This window comes from Mus musculus, chromosome 4 (assembly GCF_000001635.26).
Source record: "Mus musculus strain C57BL/6J chromosome 4, GRCm38.p6 C57BL/6J".
NCBI classification, from domain to species: Eukaryota; Metazoa; Chordata; class Mammalia; order Rodentia; family Muridae; genus Mus; species Mus musculus.
In genome coordinates, this window is record NC_000070.6 from 87,835,562 (window position 1) to 87,854,645 (window position 19,084).

The 19,084-nt window shown below is 39.7% G+C and overlaps 1 protein-coding gene across 6 annotated transcripts in view; it reads right to left on the reverse strand.

Moving 5' to 3' along the window:
- Mllt3 (myeloid/lymphoid or mixed-lineage leukemia; translocated to, 3) overlaps window positions 1–19,084 on the reverse strand; it is a 263,483-nt gene that overhangs the window by 65,637 nt on the left and 178,762 nt on the right. For all 6 annotated transcript variants that reach the window (NM_027326.3, XM_030253771.1, XM_030253772.1 and 3 more), the window contains one exon: window positions 5,121–5,828. In NM_027326.3, coding sequence (NP_081602.3) covers window positions 5,121–5,828 — 708 coding nt within the window. The remainder of the gene's footprint in view (window positions 1–5,120; window positions 5,829–19,084) is intronic.

Consider the following 19,084-nt stretch of genomic DNA (forward strand, 5'->3'; position numbering starts at 1 on the left):
TGTTATTAATCATAATGTAAATAATTCTGGAGACAGAGGTTTGCCAACAAGGCCGCAACCCACAGGTTGCAAACTGCAGTCTAATGGGAGTGACAGAGGTTCCTCAATGTAAAGTATTCTCAACAAAAACATCCCTTTAACAGGCTTGCTGTATTTGTTCACTCTCTATGAATCAGGCCTCTTTTCTCTACCAGCTTCTCCCCCTATCCAAATTCCTCTTCAAGGAACATTATTGATGAACTTTCAAGTGATATTAGAGTCCTTTGAAAATGAAAAGTATCTAAAGAATCACAAACATTTAAAAGGAACTCCTTTGGTTCTATTAATCGAGCTCAATGGTGAATCACTTCTGGAGATGTTCTCCTCTAATAATGGAAGGAAGGAAAGAAGGAGGGAAGGAGGGAGGAAGAGAGGGAAGGAGGGAGGAAGAGAGGGAAGGAGGGAGGTATGGAGGGGAGAGGAAGGGGGGAAGAGAGAGTATTCAAGCTGGAAGGAGGAAGGGAGGAAGGAAAAAAGACTCCAATGTCCTACCCACTGCATCAACTGGCCAGATAATGTCTTTGATCACATTTAATACAAAGCTAAAACAGCTTGTGAAATTATGTCTGAACTTTTGAATAACTCAGTCTCTGACCTCTGTGTTTTTCCGCCATGACCATGCATCATGTGTAAGTCAGTGACAAGGCCATCTCCCCAAGACAAAAGGCAGAACAAAGTGACACGTGACACTTATTGCCCCCACCCTACAAACCATATAAAGGTACACAGTAGAAAAAGCAGGGAAGTTCTGTCTCTTGAAGGCCATAAGGTGAAAGGTGGCAAAGTTTCTCAGAAGCCAGGCCTGTCTCACTCCCCACCCATCTCACACGCACACGCATACACACTCACGCTGTGGCTAACATTTTCTTCCTGATAAGTGTGCTTTTGTTTATACCTGGGCTGATGTCATTTTAACCACACTCCCACAGCACAGAGCAGAGCAGAAGCTCTGAACATCAGTTTGTCTAAGTCCCGATGGCACTAGGACACAACTCAGGCTCAGACTTCTCAACACCTTTCCTCACCATCTAACAAGTAAGAAGTCTCTGAAAACAAGCAGTACAACTATGGATGGCAACCTGGTTTTCCCTTCCTCATATGTAGTCTGACGGAGAAGATGTCTGTGAATCAGCAAGCTATGATCCCCTCGTTCTTCCTAATCGAACTGATTCTTACTATGTTTTGTTGTTTAAAAAAAACAACAAAAACTGTCCAGGAATCCCAGCATTTAGGGAGCTGAACAAGGTAGGATTGCTGTGAATTTGAGGCCAGCCTGGACTAAATAGTGAGCTCCTGGGCTATAGAATGAGAAACTTCCACAAACAAACAAACAAACAAACCCAAGTCTAACTTGGTCACAGAGGAGAGTTTTTGGAATACTGTTTCCTTTAACTTTAAAAAGTCTATACTGAAGCCAAGCCTGGTGCCACACGCCTTTGATCAGATCTCTGAGTTCAAGGGCAGCCTGGTCTACAAAACTAGTTGAGGGCAGCTAGGCATGCACAGAGAAACTCTATCTCAAACAACAACAACAAAAAATCTACACTGAGACAAGATATCCTTATAAACATATCAGTTGTAGAATTATCCTTCCCAGCCTTGCTGTGTGTATGCTGTATAAATGTATACATGTTTAGGTATGTTTGTGGATGTAGGTAGTAACCAGAGGTCAACATTGGGAGTCTTTTTCAATTCCTCTCCACCTATTTTTATAAAATTCTGAAATTAAAAGATTATTTCATGTTCTCTTTCCCTTCCCTCCCTTACTTGCCTGGTGTTCTCTTGAGGTCATGGCTGACTTTCTTTTCTTTAATTGTTGTTACATGCACACATGCACATGAATAGGACACTTACTCACTTCAGGTATGTTTTCAGGGCTGGCACTTGGTATTTATTGGACAACTATTTAGGCTCTTCCCTGCAGAAGACAGTTTCCCCCTCCCTCCACATTCTTTAGTTGCCTATAGTTCTCTGTCTATGGCTGAAGACCATGAGAGTCCTCCCTTCCATACTCTCCTGTCTATTGGAGACACACTATTTCAGGGCATGTTTATCTTGTTTGTCAGGGCAGTGTCTCTACTGAACCTGGAGTTCACCTTATTAACTCCTAGCTGGCCAGCAAACTCTGGGACCCATTTGTCTTACACCTCACCCTAGACAAGTTATAGATGTGTCCTGCCACACCTAGATATTAACATGGGTAGTACAGATAAACCTCAGGCCATCATGCTGGTGGAGTAAGCACTTTAAAGACTGACCCACTATCAGATTAGTCTGTAGCCTTCCTTCATAATCATAAACCATCTAACATGTACATTTTTCTCATTTCCAGAGTCCATGGCCTCTACCTGTTCTGTCTAAAATTACTTACTCTCCCATCCCCATGAATAATCCACTAATAAATTTCAAAAGGACTCTGGAAAAACCAGGCCATCGAATCACCTTTACTCAGAGGCCGACATCTCATACCCAAGACAATGGGAACTATGGCCCTGAAGTTGGCTGTTCCCTGCTACCAGATCCAGTTCCTGTCCTGAACACAGGTGAGAAGAACACAGACAATCTGCATGGCTATCTTTACTGCTGGGTGAGTGGAATTCCAGTTCTCTCAACATGCTTTGCTAAGGGCAAAGTCTCTTGAATTTATGGCTTAAAAGAATTAAACCAACAGAAACAAAATAAAAGCATGTAGTACCAAAAGGGCTGTAAGGAAAACACAATTGTTAAGTTGTTTGCACATAGACAAGGTTTCTTTGTGCAGCCTTGGCTGTCCTGGAACTCACTCTGTAGACTTTGTTGGTCTTGGATTCATAGAAATCCACCTGCCTCTGCCTCCCAGTGCTGGGACTAAAGGCATGTGCCACTACTGCCCAACTGTTAAGTTTTATACCTATGCAATACTAAAAAAATCTTGGATGCTTTCTACACACAGCACATGACAGGAAATCCTTTTTTGATCACTACGTTTATGGCCACAATAATTCTAAAAATGTACTATCTCCATTGTAAGCAACTAACAATTCTAAATCTTGGTTTTCAAAAGACTTTCAAGGTATCCATTTGGATGAATACACCAAGCTGAATAAGACTTTTATTAAAAGAAAAGCCATGTTTTGAAAACCATGAGTAAAGAGGAAAAAAATGAGAAACTGACAAAAGGAGAATTAACAGAAATGCCCAAGGAGGAGCTCATGTGTGACACATCAAAGATCGGCAGTGCCTTCCAGATGCCATTTGGTTTCTTCATAAATCAGCAAACATTCTAAAAAGGGGCCTCTGAAAGTTCTGATCATTGAAGAAACACATTCTTTCTGAAATAAAAATCCCATAAGGCATCACTTACTCATACTAATTACAATGTATTCTAATTTTTCAAATGCTGGTGATGACATGCTAAGTTGATTTCATAGCTTACCAGTGACTCACACCCCAATGCTGAGAGCCCCTTTTTTTCTAGAAGAATAATAACATTTCAGAACATAGAAAAAGTTGCCAAACTCTGATTTTGATTAATCACACACCGAGAGCATTTCAGAGTGATCTAAACCAAAAGCCGAATGCAGAATAAAGGTAAGATCTACATTAAGAATAAGTTTCAAACTACAAGGAGCAGCTCAGAGCCAACGAGGAAGAGGAAATATTTGGGCGAACAGAAGAGCTTGTTGTACTCATCCTCACTCTAGAAGTTGTAAGTATTCAGTCTTTCCCTAGCACTGGGACAAGTGATCCAACCTGCTCGTAATCTGTTCTTTGATGAGAAGTTTGGATTAGCCTTACAGAAAGAGGGGGTAGTCTCTGGACCAGTGAGGATTGGTACCGACACCTTGTCCTGACACTGGCTGGCTTCTTATACAGAACAGTGCAATCCCAGGTCAGGTGGGGAAAGGCCTCCTATCTTTTACCAGCATTTAAATAAGGAACACCCATAGGAAACATCATGAGACAGAGAGAAACGTACTCTAAAATGGTCAGTGATTTTTTAGCAAACCACCAGTCTTACCACAGTCTCCAATACTGACATCCAAAGTAAGGGGAATAACGGGCCTAATGGTTACGGACACATAGCTGAAAAGATCAATTTAGACAAACCAGAGAGGGGAAGGATGGGACCTCAAGGGAAGTCATATCTGGTCTTTAAAATACAATCAAATGCCTTCCAACAGTTCTATACTAGATATGCAAGACTTCTTATACAGGTAAAAGGTTGAAACAGGTAACTGCAAAATCTCTGCCATTCAACTCAGCAGAACTGTAATTATAAGCCTAAACCACAATGTCCAACAGCTAGGGGGTATAACATGCTGAGATGCTTTTGTAGGCACCTGCAAGATAATCTGGCCACCAACCAACATGTGCCAGATCGTGTGCCCCTCTCATCCAGCTGGTAGCTACCCCGTGGAGAAAAAAGCAGTCTGATTTTCACACTGAAAGTAGTTTTACAGGTGCACGTCAATATCAAAGTTTCAATATGTATGTATGTAGTTACAACAAAGCTTTACTTTAATAACACTGTTTAAAAAAATACCAGCACTGGGGCTGAGGTACAGATTAGAAGAAGAGTGAATGTCTGGCGTGCCAAGCTTTGGGTTATGTCCCCAGTACCAGACAGGAAAGCAACAAACTGTAACGGATTTCCCACTTAGTTTTTAAAAACCTTTAAATCCTACTTTATTAGAATGACCACAAGTTGCACAGTGCCTCCTAGGTTTCTCTTTGACCTTGCTTTTCCATTGTATTCAAGCGTGAGTGCACTGCTCTCCTTTTCCTAAGTCAGCAATCAGTACAGAGCACTGTAACACAGCTCTCAAGGGCACTGGGTCTTTCTGTTGCTATTCAAACAACCTTAACTGCATTGTGGAATATATCTTTCCCTTAACAACTTCAGTACAGCCTAAAAAATTCTGCAGATTCCTTAATGACTTCATTTCCTTCTTCCTGTTAGCTAAGGACATTCACTTCTAGGCTTCACCTTCTATTCTGTAGGGACAGAATCCACGTTCCTTTCCTGTTTCTCACCATGAAGCTATCTAAAGCAAAACCCAGACACTGTAAAGGGACAGAGGAGGCACCAGGCTACTCACGTCAGATTTCGAGGACATGTTCTCCTCCACGTCTGAGTCATTGGGATCCACGATGTCATCAAACGGTGGCAACATTGACTTCTTCTTCTCTGAAGTCTCACTCTCAATTTTGACCTTTCCCATCTTGACATGAGATTTATCTTTTATCTGTTTTTTGTCAGCAGAACAAGTGAGTATCAGTGGGGGCGCACTAGAAAAACTTTTAAATAAAGCCTCCGAGCTACTCTTTTTCCTTTTTTTGGCTGAGAGTTCTTCAGAATCTGAAGCAGGGGGCCTTTTGCTGGGCGCCTTCTTGTCCTGCTGCCCACTGGTGACGGTGAGTAAGTTACTGTCTGCTTTTGGCTCTTTTGACATGGGTTTAGGTTCCTTGAAGGCCATCTTAGGAACTATTTTTTCTTCTTTCAGTGGTTTGTTTTCTTTGGGTTTCTTGGAGGAGTCTTTGGAAGATTTGTTGTGATCCCTGGAAGGTTCTTTGAAGGCACTTTTATGTTCTCTGGAGTCCTTAGAAGGTTTTTCCTTGTGCTCCTTCATTAATTTGTGAGGCTTTGAAAAACTGGTACTACTGCTGCTGCTGCTGCTGCTGCTACTGCTGCTGCTGCTGCTGCTACTGCTGCTGCTGCTGCTGCTACTACTACTGCTGCTGCTGCTGCTGCTGCTACTGCTGCTGCTGCTGCTGCTACTGCTGGTATGAATGCTCCTGTTAGGGTCCTGGAAAATGGAGAAGAAAATCAAACTCTCAAAACAAAATAGGTACAGAGAAATCTAAGACAGTGGCTCTCAACCTTCCTAATGCTGTGACCCTTTAAAACAGTTCCTCATGCTGTGGTGGCCCCAACCATAAGATTATTTCATTGCTACATTATAACTATAATTTTGTCACTGTTAGTGCAAATATCTGAGATGCAACTTTCCCCCCCACCCCATGGGCCTTCACCAACAAGGTGAGGACTGATGGTCTAAAGTCAACTTCTGTGAGCTCCAGCTACATAAAGTGGTCCCCCCCCCTTTTATTGTTCTCAACCCATTCCTAAAATATACCAAATATTTTAACTTCAGTTGGACAGGTGGAAATAATGTATGTAAAATCCAGGGGGAAAGGTTACTACGATCAGAGAATTTAATGAGACAAGCTGTCTTTTCAATCATTAGAAGGATTTAATCATTTAAAACATTTACATTCAGAAAATGCTAACAATAAACTTGTCCTAGAAGGTATAAAAAATTGGTAGCACATGACCCTTCTATAAATAGCTATGGCATATCTATGATTGATGGGTATTAAAATCACTACCTATGAAGTGTGTAGCAAACTTCATAAAACAAGGGGGCTACTTAGTTTTGCTGAGAGCATGAAGAAAAGAATACATCCCAATTCCAAGAAAACCCTCCATGTGAACTAGGGCCTAGAGCATAAGCAGACCACTGCTATTAGAAACAGAATGGATGGCACTGATTGACCAAAATCAATAAACTAAATAAACTGAAACAAGGAGGAAACAAAACACAGACTGCATTTGAACAGCAGCATCTAGCCAAAGCATGAGAGAAAAGGAGAAAAGTAGTTGAGATAACACCATGAAGCCAGGTTACATAAAACCCTAAACACTTGTGCCACACAAAGCACCATAAAGCCACCAAGAGACATAGTTCTGAGTGTGAGTGAAAACTCTTTTTGAAGCCAGGTTTTTCATCAAATGAAGAATATCTTTCTATCACTCAGAAGAAGAGAAAAATGGCAGAAAGTAACAGAACACATCAAAGGCCTCAACTCCCAAACGGACAGGATCTTCAGCAATCCCCACTGTGCAATCCTGAGAAGGAGCAATGGCTCCTATTTTATTTTAAATGTGACCAGTTTTCCTACTCATCATGATACCTGAAAACATACAACCTGAGCTGGAGAGATGGCTCAGAAGTTAGGAGCACTGGCTGTTCTTCCAGAAGACCTAGGTTCAATTCCTAGGATCCACATGGTGGCTCACAACCCTCTATAACACCAGTTCCAGAAAATCTGATACCTTCTTCTGGTGCCCACAGACACTGTACACACATGATGCAAAACCACACATTCAGGAAAAAACATCCACATAAATTAATAAAACTTAAAATATATACACACAAACACCCAACTATGCATAAAACCTCTTCACAATCTATTTAAGAGCAAAATTTAAATTGTGAATCTTTACTATTAATAGCAAAAATAAGAAACAACAGGCAACCTTGGCCAGGAAAAATCCACATCAATATTAAGAGAATATTTCTTTCATGCTCGCTTCAACCTCCTAATAGACCCAAAGACAAATCCCAATCAGAATTTCCACCTTCAGGCTCATGGTCCTTCACTTCTCACTCACTTAAGCCCAATGCTGGGAAACCCATCTGATAGCCCTTATATATCTGGGATGACAAAATAAAGAGAACAGATGTAGGGACTCTCAACAAAATGAGCAGTCTTCTATTTATTGCATCTATAGGAGGAGAGAAGTGGGTATCTCGTTCACTGATACACATCAGAAAACAACTCCCTAGGTGCACATTGAAGCTCTATGCCAGTGGGGACATGGATTTTTGTTTCCTACAAAATCAACTGTCCTCTATGTATTGAAAAATAGTTCAAATTATCCTTTTTCTGAAATGAGCACTTGGTTTCAAAATTACAAAATGGATAAATCTACCAAGCAAAGACCTGTTTTTTTTTTACTTCAAACTAGCTAAATAACTCTTGACAAAGCATTTTAATCTGAGACTTTAAAACATGCTACTAAATATAGAATTCATATTACTGAAACTTTGTTATTTAATAAATTCTATTACAGGACATTTCCTGGCATGTTAAGCAATACTATGAATAATTAAAATAACATATAATGGACAAACTAAATTAAGGAAGAACATTTTCAAATCTAATACCCTTAAGATTTTTTTAATTGGTTTGGTGACTCACTGAGAATGCTGGCAATTTGCAATCAGCTCACTAACAATATTGCAGAACACCCAAGCACTGGTAGTAAACATTAGATCTATATGGAGTATTGTACATATTTTAAAGATATAAGTTCTTAAACTATCAGTTATACTTCTCATGTTACATCGTAAAAACCAATAAACATCAGGAGGTGGAGGGGGACCTCTACAGGGGAACTTAAATTATTTATTAATAAAATCTTTCTGTAGAACAGGAATTCTTAATAAAGTACACAGTGGTGGGTCAGAGAGATGGCTCAGCAGGTAAAAGTGATGGCTGTCAAGCCTAGCCACCTGCATTTGATCCCCAGGACCAACATGGTAGAAAGACAAAAACAGACATACACCAGGAGCCCTCTGACCGCCACAGGCGATGCACACATACACACAATGGAATACAAATTTATAATCACAGTACACAGTAAAGCTAGATCAAATCTTTATATGATAGAAAAGCATGCTCTTGTCTTTATCCCATGCATATAAAATAGTTAAGAAATACAGAAATATACTTGTGCTAGTCTTGGCATTTAGTGTACTCTTTTATCAACGCAAACAAGCAAATGGCTTCACTAGTCTTGCTCTTTCTCCCTTTATCATTATCACCTTACTAACCTTTCTTGGGTGTGACAGCAAAGGACAGAATGCTCAGTACTCAGGAGGACAGGCATATCTCCTTGAGTCTAAAGTCAGCCTAGCCTTCATCTACAGTACAAGTTCAAGACCACCCAGGGCTACATAGTGAGGCCCTGTCTTGAAAAAAAACCAATTAAGGACTGTAAAGATGGCCCCGTGGGTAAGAGCAGCTGCTGCTCCTGCAGTAGATGCGGGATTGATTCGCAGCACCTACATGGCAGTTCACAGCCACTCCTAATGGGTCACCCTCCAGTTCTAGGGACCTGACAAGCTCCCCAGGAATCACCAATCTGCATGCTCCTGGTGCGCACACACACACATACGCAATATAATCAAACATACAAAAGAAATAAATCATTTTAAAATTAAATGAAATAATTACTTCTAAAAGCCTTCTTTGTACGAAGACTCAAATTGAAGACAAATACTTTTCTCTAACAATGTCCATGGCAAAATTCAGAAAGTAACAAAAGTACACAGGCAGTCTCCCGACACTCAGGAGCACTTCCTTTAGCTCGGGCTGGTAGCAAACAGCAGTTTAAATACATGTCACCAGGCTCTACACTCCGACACATAACAGATAAAGCAGTAGCTCAGACACTCAGGCATCCAACTGCCTCTGACACAGAATGGAAGCTGATCTGCCTCATGTATATGGAATTCAGTCAGGTCTTAAAAAACTGTTTCTGAATCATTAACCTCACCATTCAATGCTACTGAGCAGCTCAGACTAATTACCACTCTAGGTGAGGCTTACACATGTTGGATAATTCAAATCTCTTTGCCTAAAGATGATTAAGAGCAATGGAGTATCAGTACTCCAAAGAGAGAGCACGTGCATAATTCAAATCTCAAATACGGAAAGCAAATGACTACTTAAACATGAATTCACAGGCATCCACACTAGCTCTGCAACCTGGGATGCTAAGGTACAGCGTTTTCATCCATGCCGTTTGACTGAATGCCTCTTTGTTTTAATTTTCTGGGGCAAAATTGTCTCTTTAGTGTGCAATTCCATCTAATGGGGCTTGTCTGTAACTCTAGCACATAGCCTAAGAAAGAGAGAGGAGGTGAGAAAAGAACTGGACATAGAAGGGCTTTCTGATTATGGGTGGCTTTCATTTCCCTGTCCTCTTCCTACTGACAACTCAATGCTGATTCTTCCTGTTTCCTCCCCTGGGCTTTCTTCTGTCCCGCTCTAACCGGTCTTCTACACTGTGGGAGATTTTCAGATTGATGGAACTTGAATTGGACAAATAAAGATGACCAAACCCAGTAAACTATCCTGGGTGAGTTTATTTGTCCGAACATTTAAGCAGGATTATTTCTTACAAATTGCATGTGCTTCAAGTTGTGCATCTGAAGGGGTAAGGTAAACCATGATATTAAAAAATAAGCTTCCAAAAAGATAGCAAATAATGAAGAGGATACCAATTGAGAATATGAATAAAATATAAAAATTAATGTTCTGTAAGGGAGAGGGAAAGGCCTTGGATTCGATCTACCTTTCATATTTCAATTTAAAGTGTAACCAACCCACTGACTCCTCTTAAGCCAGAGAATTTTGGAGGCAGAAGACAGGGAGCCTGAAGGATGGGCCATAGGTTTGTGGGACTCTTGTGAGAAAGGGCTAGCACAGGACCTCCTTAGCTTCAAGCTAGCCCCAGAAGGGTTTAGCACATGTAGGTAACTGCACCGTGGGGCCAGAATATCCAGTAGGATAGAGAGCCCACTGTACTCCTGGGGATAGGGAATGCAAGGAAAGCAAATAGATGCATAAAGACATAGATAGGAAAGTGCAAACATGCTTGCCACCACCACATGCTCTGAAGTGCCTGGACCTCGAGTCCCTTACTTGAGCCCCAATGCACATCTAAGAAGTGGGGAAGAACTAGGAAATGAAGACCTAATAGATGATCTGGAGAAGACAGATGAAGTCTTAAAACATTAAAAACACAATTAAGTTAAAGATAACCAAGACTAATAAAAAAGTAATAATTTCTAAAGCTTTTAAAATTAGGTTAAAACTGAAAATTAAAATTATCAACCTGAATAATTCCCTATGGCAAGGGCAAGGGGAGAAACACGAGAGCCAGTGACAGGAAAGAAGGGTTAGAAGGAAGCCCACAGCAAAGTAAAAACACAAGAAGGGAACAGCGGGAAATAAGAGAGCTGAAGAACAGAAGGGGCAGCCTAGTGAGCCACGAGACAAGTTCTCAAGGAGTCTGCAGAAGGAAGAGAGCAGCATGGGAGCTCTAAGAGCTAAAGAAAAGTCTGCATCCTGAGCTCACAGGCTCCCCAACACCCCAGGTAAATGAGTGGTGAAAGACACTCACGCCTACACACGTTAGCTGCGATTTCTAAACTGCATGGATGTGCAGCTGGAGAGATAGCTCAGTGGTCAGGAGCCTGTGCTGTCCTTCCACAAGTTCCGAGTTTGGTTCCCAACATGCACATCAGGAGGCTCACCACTATCTGGAATTCCAGCTCTAGGACACCTGATGCCTTCTCCTGGCCTTTGTAGTCAAATGTATTCACGTCCATTAGAAAAATCTTAACACTTCAAGCATTAAAGTACTGGAAAGTTACCAAAGATGATTATTACTTAAAAGTAGGATGAATCTACTGACATTAGAATTCTCATTTGTAACACAAGGACGTAGAACATAATAAAAATACCATGTAGATGCCTGGGAGGGAAAAGCCACAACAACAACAATAACAAACCAACAAATCAGAACAGAATCTACCCTTTATTAATCTTAGTTAATACTGACATTTATGTATATTATATTTTTCTCTAAACACACATATGCCTGTGAGAGTTTATAAATTATAGTATAAGAATAATAAATAACCATTGACTATAAGATTATAATATAGACTAAAATAAATTTAAAGTTTTATTTATCTCTAGAAATTTCCATTGATAATAGATTTACACTTTGGTTCACTGCAGATAATGGAAACCACAAAAGGAGACTTATGGGTAGTAGGGGAAAGCTAGAGAATGCAAATATCACATATACAGGCAGTGTGAAAGAAGAATCTGTGGATATTTAGTGATTTAGAGATTCTTCTGGCCATTGCCCCAGCTCTAGTCAAAAACTCACCATATGAGAGAACAGATTTTCTACACAGGGAAGATAGCAATGGGCAAACACAGGAGTCTAATCCTTGCAATCTATAAAGAACAAAACCTAAACAGACGATAAACCATATGAACACATTGATTATTGACACAGAAGAGGTATAGCAGAAACCTAGATCACAAAACCAAATTATCCATACAGAAATTTATGAATGGCAGGGAGAGACAAAAAGATAGTGAATTTTCTGATATGAAATAGAAGAAAATGTTATAATAAAGTATTGAAAGAGACTACTGTCAATAATGACAGAGGAATGTACAGAAGTTTCACATCAAATAGCAGAAAGTAGGACCAACCAGGCTATCATTTTAACATATAAGTAGAATTAAGGAAAATAAAATATTAGCAAGTGTAAACAATGCACAGAGAGTCACTCAGAATCAAACCTGAGGGACTGAATTACGTCTCCCACTGACATCTTGTGAGACAGGGCTAAGGTCACATACAGGCTATGTGAAATACTTAGCATCATTTGATTACAAAAAGAAAAAAGAAAGAAAAGAGAAAAAAGGAGGAAAAAAAGAGGTTGAAACAAATGGATAAGCATGAGATATCAGCTCAATACAAGTAATAGAAAATATCAGGCTGTGTTAGTATCAAGAAATGTAGAATTCAACATGGTAAGGTAGAAAATGCATTAACAGCCAGTGGGAATTTCAAACAAGGAAAGTATTTAAAGACTGAGACTAACAAGAGCCAATAAGCTTCAAAATTTAGCATTTCTCGGTGGGTGGCAAGGGGCCTAAAAGAACATGGCAGACCTGGAAGAGGGGTTGCATTTGAGAATAGCAATTGGAGTCTTTCCTTCAGCTACAATTTGAATGGTCAAAATACAAAAAGAATATGAAAGGTAGGTCTGTCCTAAGGGTTCTACTTGCTTTGACATTTTAATAGTGTTCTACTTTTCAAGTTTAGACTCATCCAGCATCAAGAACTCTACTGTATAGATATTATGAAAACCAAATAAATCCAGCAAGCCAGCCCTTTCTAAATTTGATTGGGGAAGACGGTAGGCAGTTTTCTAGAATGCCTTAAGCCTCTCAATGTCCCCGCATCTGTAAGATACCCAGGCAGTACAAATATAGCACATCTATAGAAATGTAGATTCAAACAAAACTTTGCACAAATCATGTAAGATGCTGCAATCATCATATCCACAAGCCAGCATGCAACAGGAGAAGGAGGAAATGATGCTGACTGTCCAGAGAGAGAATCTTGACAAGACAGACTCCCCTCAGCTACCTTGACTGAGCTCTGCCACTTCTTCATTATAGCAGTCTAACCTGAGAGTAGCCACAAAGAGTGTCTCTATGTAGAAAGCAAAAAGATGAGGAACTTAAAAAGTCCACCCCTCCAAACTTCCCACTTTAGGAAAATCAAATGGTAGTAATGTAGGAGAGAGGTTAAAGTGGGAAGAGGGCAAGGCAAGAAAGCCACTCAGAGGACTATGCTGTGGTGATAGGGCTTGGGGTCGCAGTGGTGACAACTTACTGAATGAATGCTTATTAGGCCAGCTTCTAAATGGGGAAACTGAGACACTGTTACAAATGTACCCAAAGATACACTTATATGTACACACACACACACACACACACACACACACACACACATAAAATTAATGATGGAACTAAATTCAAGTTCAAGTAGCAGACTCTAGCGCCTGAAGTCTTAACTACTGTATTTCTGTGGATACAATAAATCCACAATAAATCCATTAATAAAAAACAAAACTAACACACTCTCTCTCTCTCTCTCTCTCTCTCTTTCTCTCTCTCTCCCCCTCTCTCCCTCCCTCCCTCCCTCCCTCCCCCCACACCTAACTGTCAGCCTTGACCTGAACAAGAAATGTAAGGATGGGAATAAAAGTGTAAGAGCTCAGTGTCTGAGTCTGAGACAATGGTGAACTCTCTGTAGTCATCAGAAACATCAATAAAGTAACATTTACTTCCAGGAGCAGGGTAGACTGCAGGTGTTTGATGTTTGTTTGTTTGTTTCCTTTGGTAAAGGTAGGTAGGTGGCAAATCAGCTATTCTGAAATCAGAGACAGTTCCTCTGTATACTTTGAGAATGTTGAATTTGTATCACTTAGTGTCAAATATTTTAAGGCTAACAAACTTATTAGAAGAGTTGCATTTAGTAGGTTTCTGTAATATTCTTGCCTTGCAACTAAGTTAAATATACAATTAAAAATCCTGTAAGTTGGATCAATTAACATTTCATAGTAACTCAAATCAAATACTAAATAGCCATCTCCAAAACGTAAGGTAGAATCAGATAACTAGAGCATTTTATAAGATCCCATATAGGAAGTGATTGATAGGACAGGAATTTGAAAGATTTAGCTAAAAAAAAAAAAAATGGCAATGGAAAACACAACAAATTTTAAAGCCACAGAAATAAATGCCTGTAAAAATATCTCAAACTGAAAATATTTCATACATGTTCATATAATACATATATATTGTTTTAATTTTATGACTAAATGAGTTTAATATAAAACATACTCTCCCTCTGTGTGTCTGTGTGTGTAAAGGCTTCATAGATCTAATCCCCCAAATCTTAAGTCATAAATGCTCAGAAAACAGAAAGGTTTTGACGACCCACCTGAGGGAGTTCTGAGTATTAACTTGGCACTGCAGGTAGAAGATTCCAAATAAGTTATAGTCACAACTCAAAGGAACTAAAACTATTGTTCAGGTTTAAAACACCACATTTCCGGGCTTAAGAGACGCCTCAATACACTAAAGTTTCTGCTCAACAACCACAGAGAGCTGATTCAGAGCCTCAGAATCTAGGTAAAAAGCCAGGCTCGGTGAGGCATGCCTATAAGCTCACAGCTCAGCACTGGGAGCCGGAGCCAGGTGGATCCTGGGAGCTCACTGATCACCCAGTAGCTGAAATGGGTATTTCCTGGTTCAGTGAGAAAGTTGGTCTTTAAAAGTTATGTAGGACGCTATAGAAGAAGACACCTCACATTGGTATCTAGTATGCTGGGCCAGGGTGGGGGTGGCACATCTAGACACTCCTGAGGCTGTAACAAGTAAGGGAGAACTGTACGAATCAAACTTCTATGGAAGAGAGTCAGAGCAAGGATGTAAAATGTCTAGTGAGTCACAACCAAGCCTGAAAAGTGCGATTTTCCCAAGAGCACACCCTCATCTGCATCTCTCAAGACCCAACATGGGACCTACTGAAATCTGCTCGACCCTTTCCAAATGTAACAGTGGGAACATTCCAAAAGGTTATCTAAATACAATATGAACACACAGTTTTAGAATACCCTAAATACAAAACAGTCACCATGGTCCAAGATAAAGGGGGCAGAAGAATTTCAGATATATAATAAAAATTAAAGAATTATTTAAATGCCTGAACAATAAGAAATAGGTAGAAATGAGCACCAAACAGAAATTTTCAAAAATTACAGTTGAAAACAGTAACTCATGGCAAACTGTGCACAACTTAACAGGATTAGTAAACTAAAAGACAGATAGGTAAACCTGTCAAGAGAATGCACACCAACAGACAAAAACTGAAATTATATAATCTCTTAAAATATCTGGAGAATGAAATGAAAAGAACAAGACCCTGAGCAAAGACCCAACAAGAATAAAAATATAAAAAGTTCCAATGATGAAAGATTTTCCAAAATCCATGAATCCACATAAATAGTAATATCAAAATAATGATATATACAAAAGTGATTCCCTCTTAGACCCATTCCATTGCTAATATTCTGCTAAGTGAACATAGCAGTAAATGACTTCTAAGGACATTCTGCTGTACCATGCATTTGTGCCTCATCCACTCTAATCAGAGAAGCATACACAGAGACCCACAAATGGACAATGTGCAGAAAGTGAGAGACTTTGGAGCACTCAATCCCAAATGGGATGTTTTCATACATACCCCCACCTCTGCAAGTACCACCCAACGCTCAAGCATCTACACAGAAGAGGTAAAAAGTTAATAAGGGCTAAAGCAGATGGACTGACTCCAGGGAAGCACTGTCTTCCAGACAGAACAGTACTGACATTCCATGAACTCACAAAGACTGCTGTAGCACCCACGAGACCTGTGCAGGTTCAATCCGAACAGGGTCCCAGCACTAAGAAGGGAAAGTGGACACAGTATCGAGCCCCTAAAGAAGAGGCTATTTGCAGTTGATACCTGCAGGAAAAGGTGAAATAAGTTTTTCCCCAATGAAGTAGTCATGGATAGATTAACTACACCCCAGGGCAGGTACCATGCCCAGTAGTTCACAATACAAAACAAACTCAGTGGTATTTTGTGTAGAGTTTTTGTTTTGTTTTGCCACATTTTTGTCTTGTTGATCTTTGGCTTGCTTGTTTTCATTTTCATTTTTGTGAGGTTTTGGATTATTTTTTGAAAGCGAAAGAAAGAACTTTAGTAAAGTTGGGAGAGTAGGGAGGTGTGAAGGAACAAGGAGGAGTTTCAGGAGGTAAAAACAAATTTTTTATAACAACCAAGAAAGACAAAAGAGAGAAAATGCAAATTAACAATGGGAACATTAAAAGGGATAAATACACCTGAAAACACAACACAGATAAATCAGGGAAAAAATTATTTTAACAAACTTAAAAGTAAAATTTTAAGGAAGTGTGACTTTTCAAAACTGATTCCTTCCCATCCTAAAATAGTAATCAGAAATGGAACTTTATTATTATCAGCGAAGTGGTTTAACCTTCCTACAAACACAATATTGGAACCAAGGTTTTTAGAACCAAGTTCTTGAAAAAAAAATAATTTGAATTGTACAGAAAGTCTCTCACAAGTAGAGGAGAAAAAACACGATTTGATGTAGTTAACATTACCAAAGCAACAATGTGAGCCAAGAATGTAAAATAAACAGACTAATCTAACTCAATAATGAGTTATTGATGACATATCAAGATGAAAAATTGAATACAATAGCACAATCAACCCAATTGCAGTGAAGACAAACTCCTAAAGAAGCAATCTATGCTTAATTCAAGCACTCAAGAGCAGTTTACCAAGACAAATGCCCATGAAAGACCACAGTAAAAGACTGAAGAAGAACAAAACCATCAAGTTATCTTAAGTAATTCTGAAAAGTTGTCTAATAAAATCAAAATATATCCATGAATTTTTTAAAGAAAAGTTTCTTAATTTGATATGAACCGACATTCTCTAAAGATACAGCATTCATATTAAAATCCCCCAGCTGCTTGGTCTTGGCTGACTGGACCATTGTGACTAAGCAGAGATGGAATGTGATGGACAGCCAGAGCCAAAATCATCCTGGGCTATATTTGACCCTTTAAAAGCCAGATACCCCAACTTTTGTAGCTGTCCCAACAGTCTCATTCCTAATAGATAACACATCTCAGAACAAGCCATTACGATTAACAGATCTCTTGCCTCTACCAATCCTAAAGGTAAGAATATTAAAAGATCATGCTGGAAGCCTATGAAAGAAATTACCTTGGTTCACCATTTCTATTGTCTTCCTCATGTACCCACCAATGTGATTACCAATGTGTTTACTTATGACTTCCTTTTGTTCTGTGGCTATACCCTATAGGTGGAACAACATTATGAACTAACCAGTACCCTGGAGCTCTTGACTCTAGCTGCATATGTATCAAAAGATAGCCTAGTCGGCCATCACTGGAAAGAGAGGCCCATTGGATACGCAAACTTTATATACCCCAGTACAGGGGAATGCCAGGGCCAAAAAATGGGAATGGGTAGGTAGAGAAGTGGGGGGGGGGGGAGGGTATGGGGGACTTTTGGGATAGCATTCTAAATGTAATTGAGGAAAATACGTAATAATAAAAAATATTTTTAAAAAATTCATGTAATGGCTTGCATGGTGGAACATGTCAAAATAACTTGAATCTATGTTTTAGGACTAAAGACACTCACATATGGCTAAGAATGAGAGATTTTATTGCCATTAAAATGGAGTCATTACTTTATTCCCATACTGACAAGAGCAGTTACAAAACTCCCATGCACACAACACTTCCAATAGCAAATCATTAGAACTGGTCCTTTTATAACCAGAAACATAAACTTGTTACTGATGTTTCTACTGACACATGATCAGACAGCACAGAACAGCTGACAGACAGGACAATATTCACATATGTGTATCTACACAGAAATAGCCATCACCTGAAAAGAAAAACATTACTTGAATTAGTAAGTTTAAAAAGATAACCAGAATATCAGATGCAAAGACGAAGTGCATGTTTGTTGTCAGCAGGAATAAACATATGAAACAGGGGAATGAGGTTAACCAGACAGACAGTGAGGAGAGCTATGAGGCACTGGGTGGTCACCGAGCAACTGCACTCATAAACACAAAGCAGGTGGGGCTCCCCGCACAAGACCTACACAAGATCAAGCCTGTGGACCTTTCCTTTCCGACAAGCTGCTCACCAGTCTCTGAGCAGCTACAGATGTTGCCAGGGGTAGGGGATCATTTTCTCCAGCGCTATAACTACTCCCATACTCCAATACAGAACCCCTTCCTTACCCATGGTCATGGAAGCAAGCATAATTAAAGTCAGAGGGGCAGAAAGAGATAGACAGAGAAAGAGAAGGGAAAAGAGATTAAGTAGAGAAAGAGAGATAGATAAAAAGAAAGGGAGAAAGAGAAAGAGTGATAGAGATGTGTCAGACAGACAGACAGACAGACAGAACTTTAATCCTAACATTCAGAAGGCAGCTCTCTAGAACAGCCAAACCTATACACAGTGAGACCTTAACAATGATTGGAAGAAAGGGTGGAGAGAAGGGGGGAGGGAGGAAGGGGGATGGAAGAGAGGGAGGGTAACGGGAGGGAGGGTTGAAATTCCAAGGGACATCTATGGAAGAAGAGGTCCAAAGCAAGCATAAGGTGTTAAGAGAGGGAAATGGCTGTGACCACAGCACACTGCATACATGCATGAAACTGTTAGAGACTAAATGTTTATTTTTGTAAAACAAAGTAACTTTCTCTCCTCCTCCTTACCCCCAATTAGTACCTAGAAATAAAACTTACAAATGGAAAAACCTTTCCCTAAATTTAATTACCATTTTAGATGTACTGGAAAAGGCCTAGATGAACGATTGTTTAGGCTCACGAATGAGGCTATCCCTTCACCTGTGGACTCACTGCAATTTCAATACAAACCCTACCAGTCTTCCCAAGAACTTAAATTGATCCTAAAACTTAGG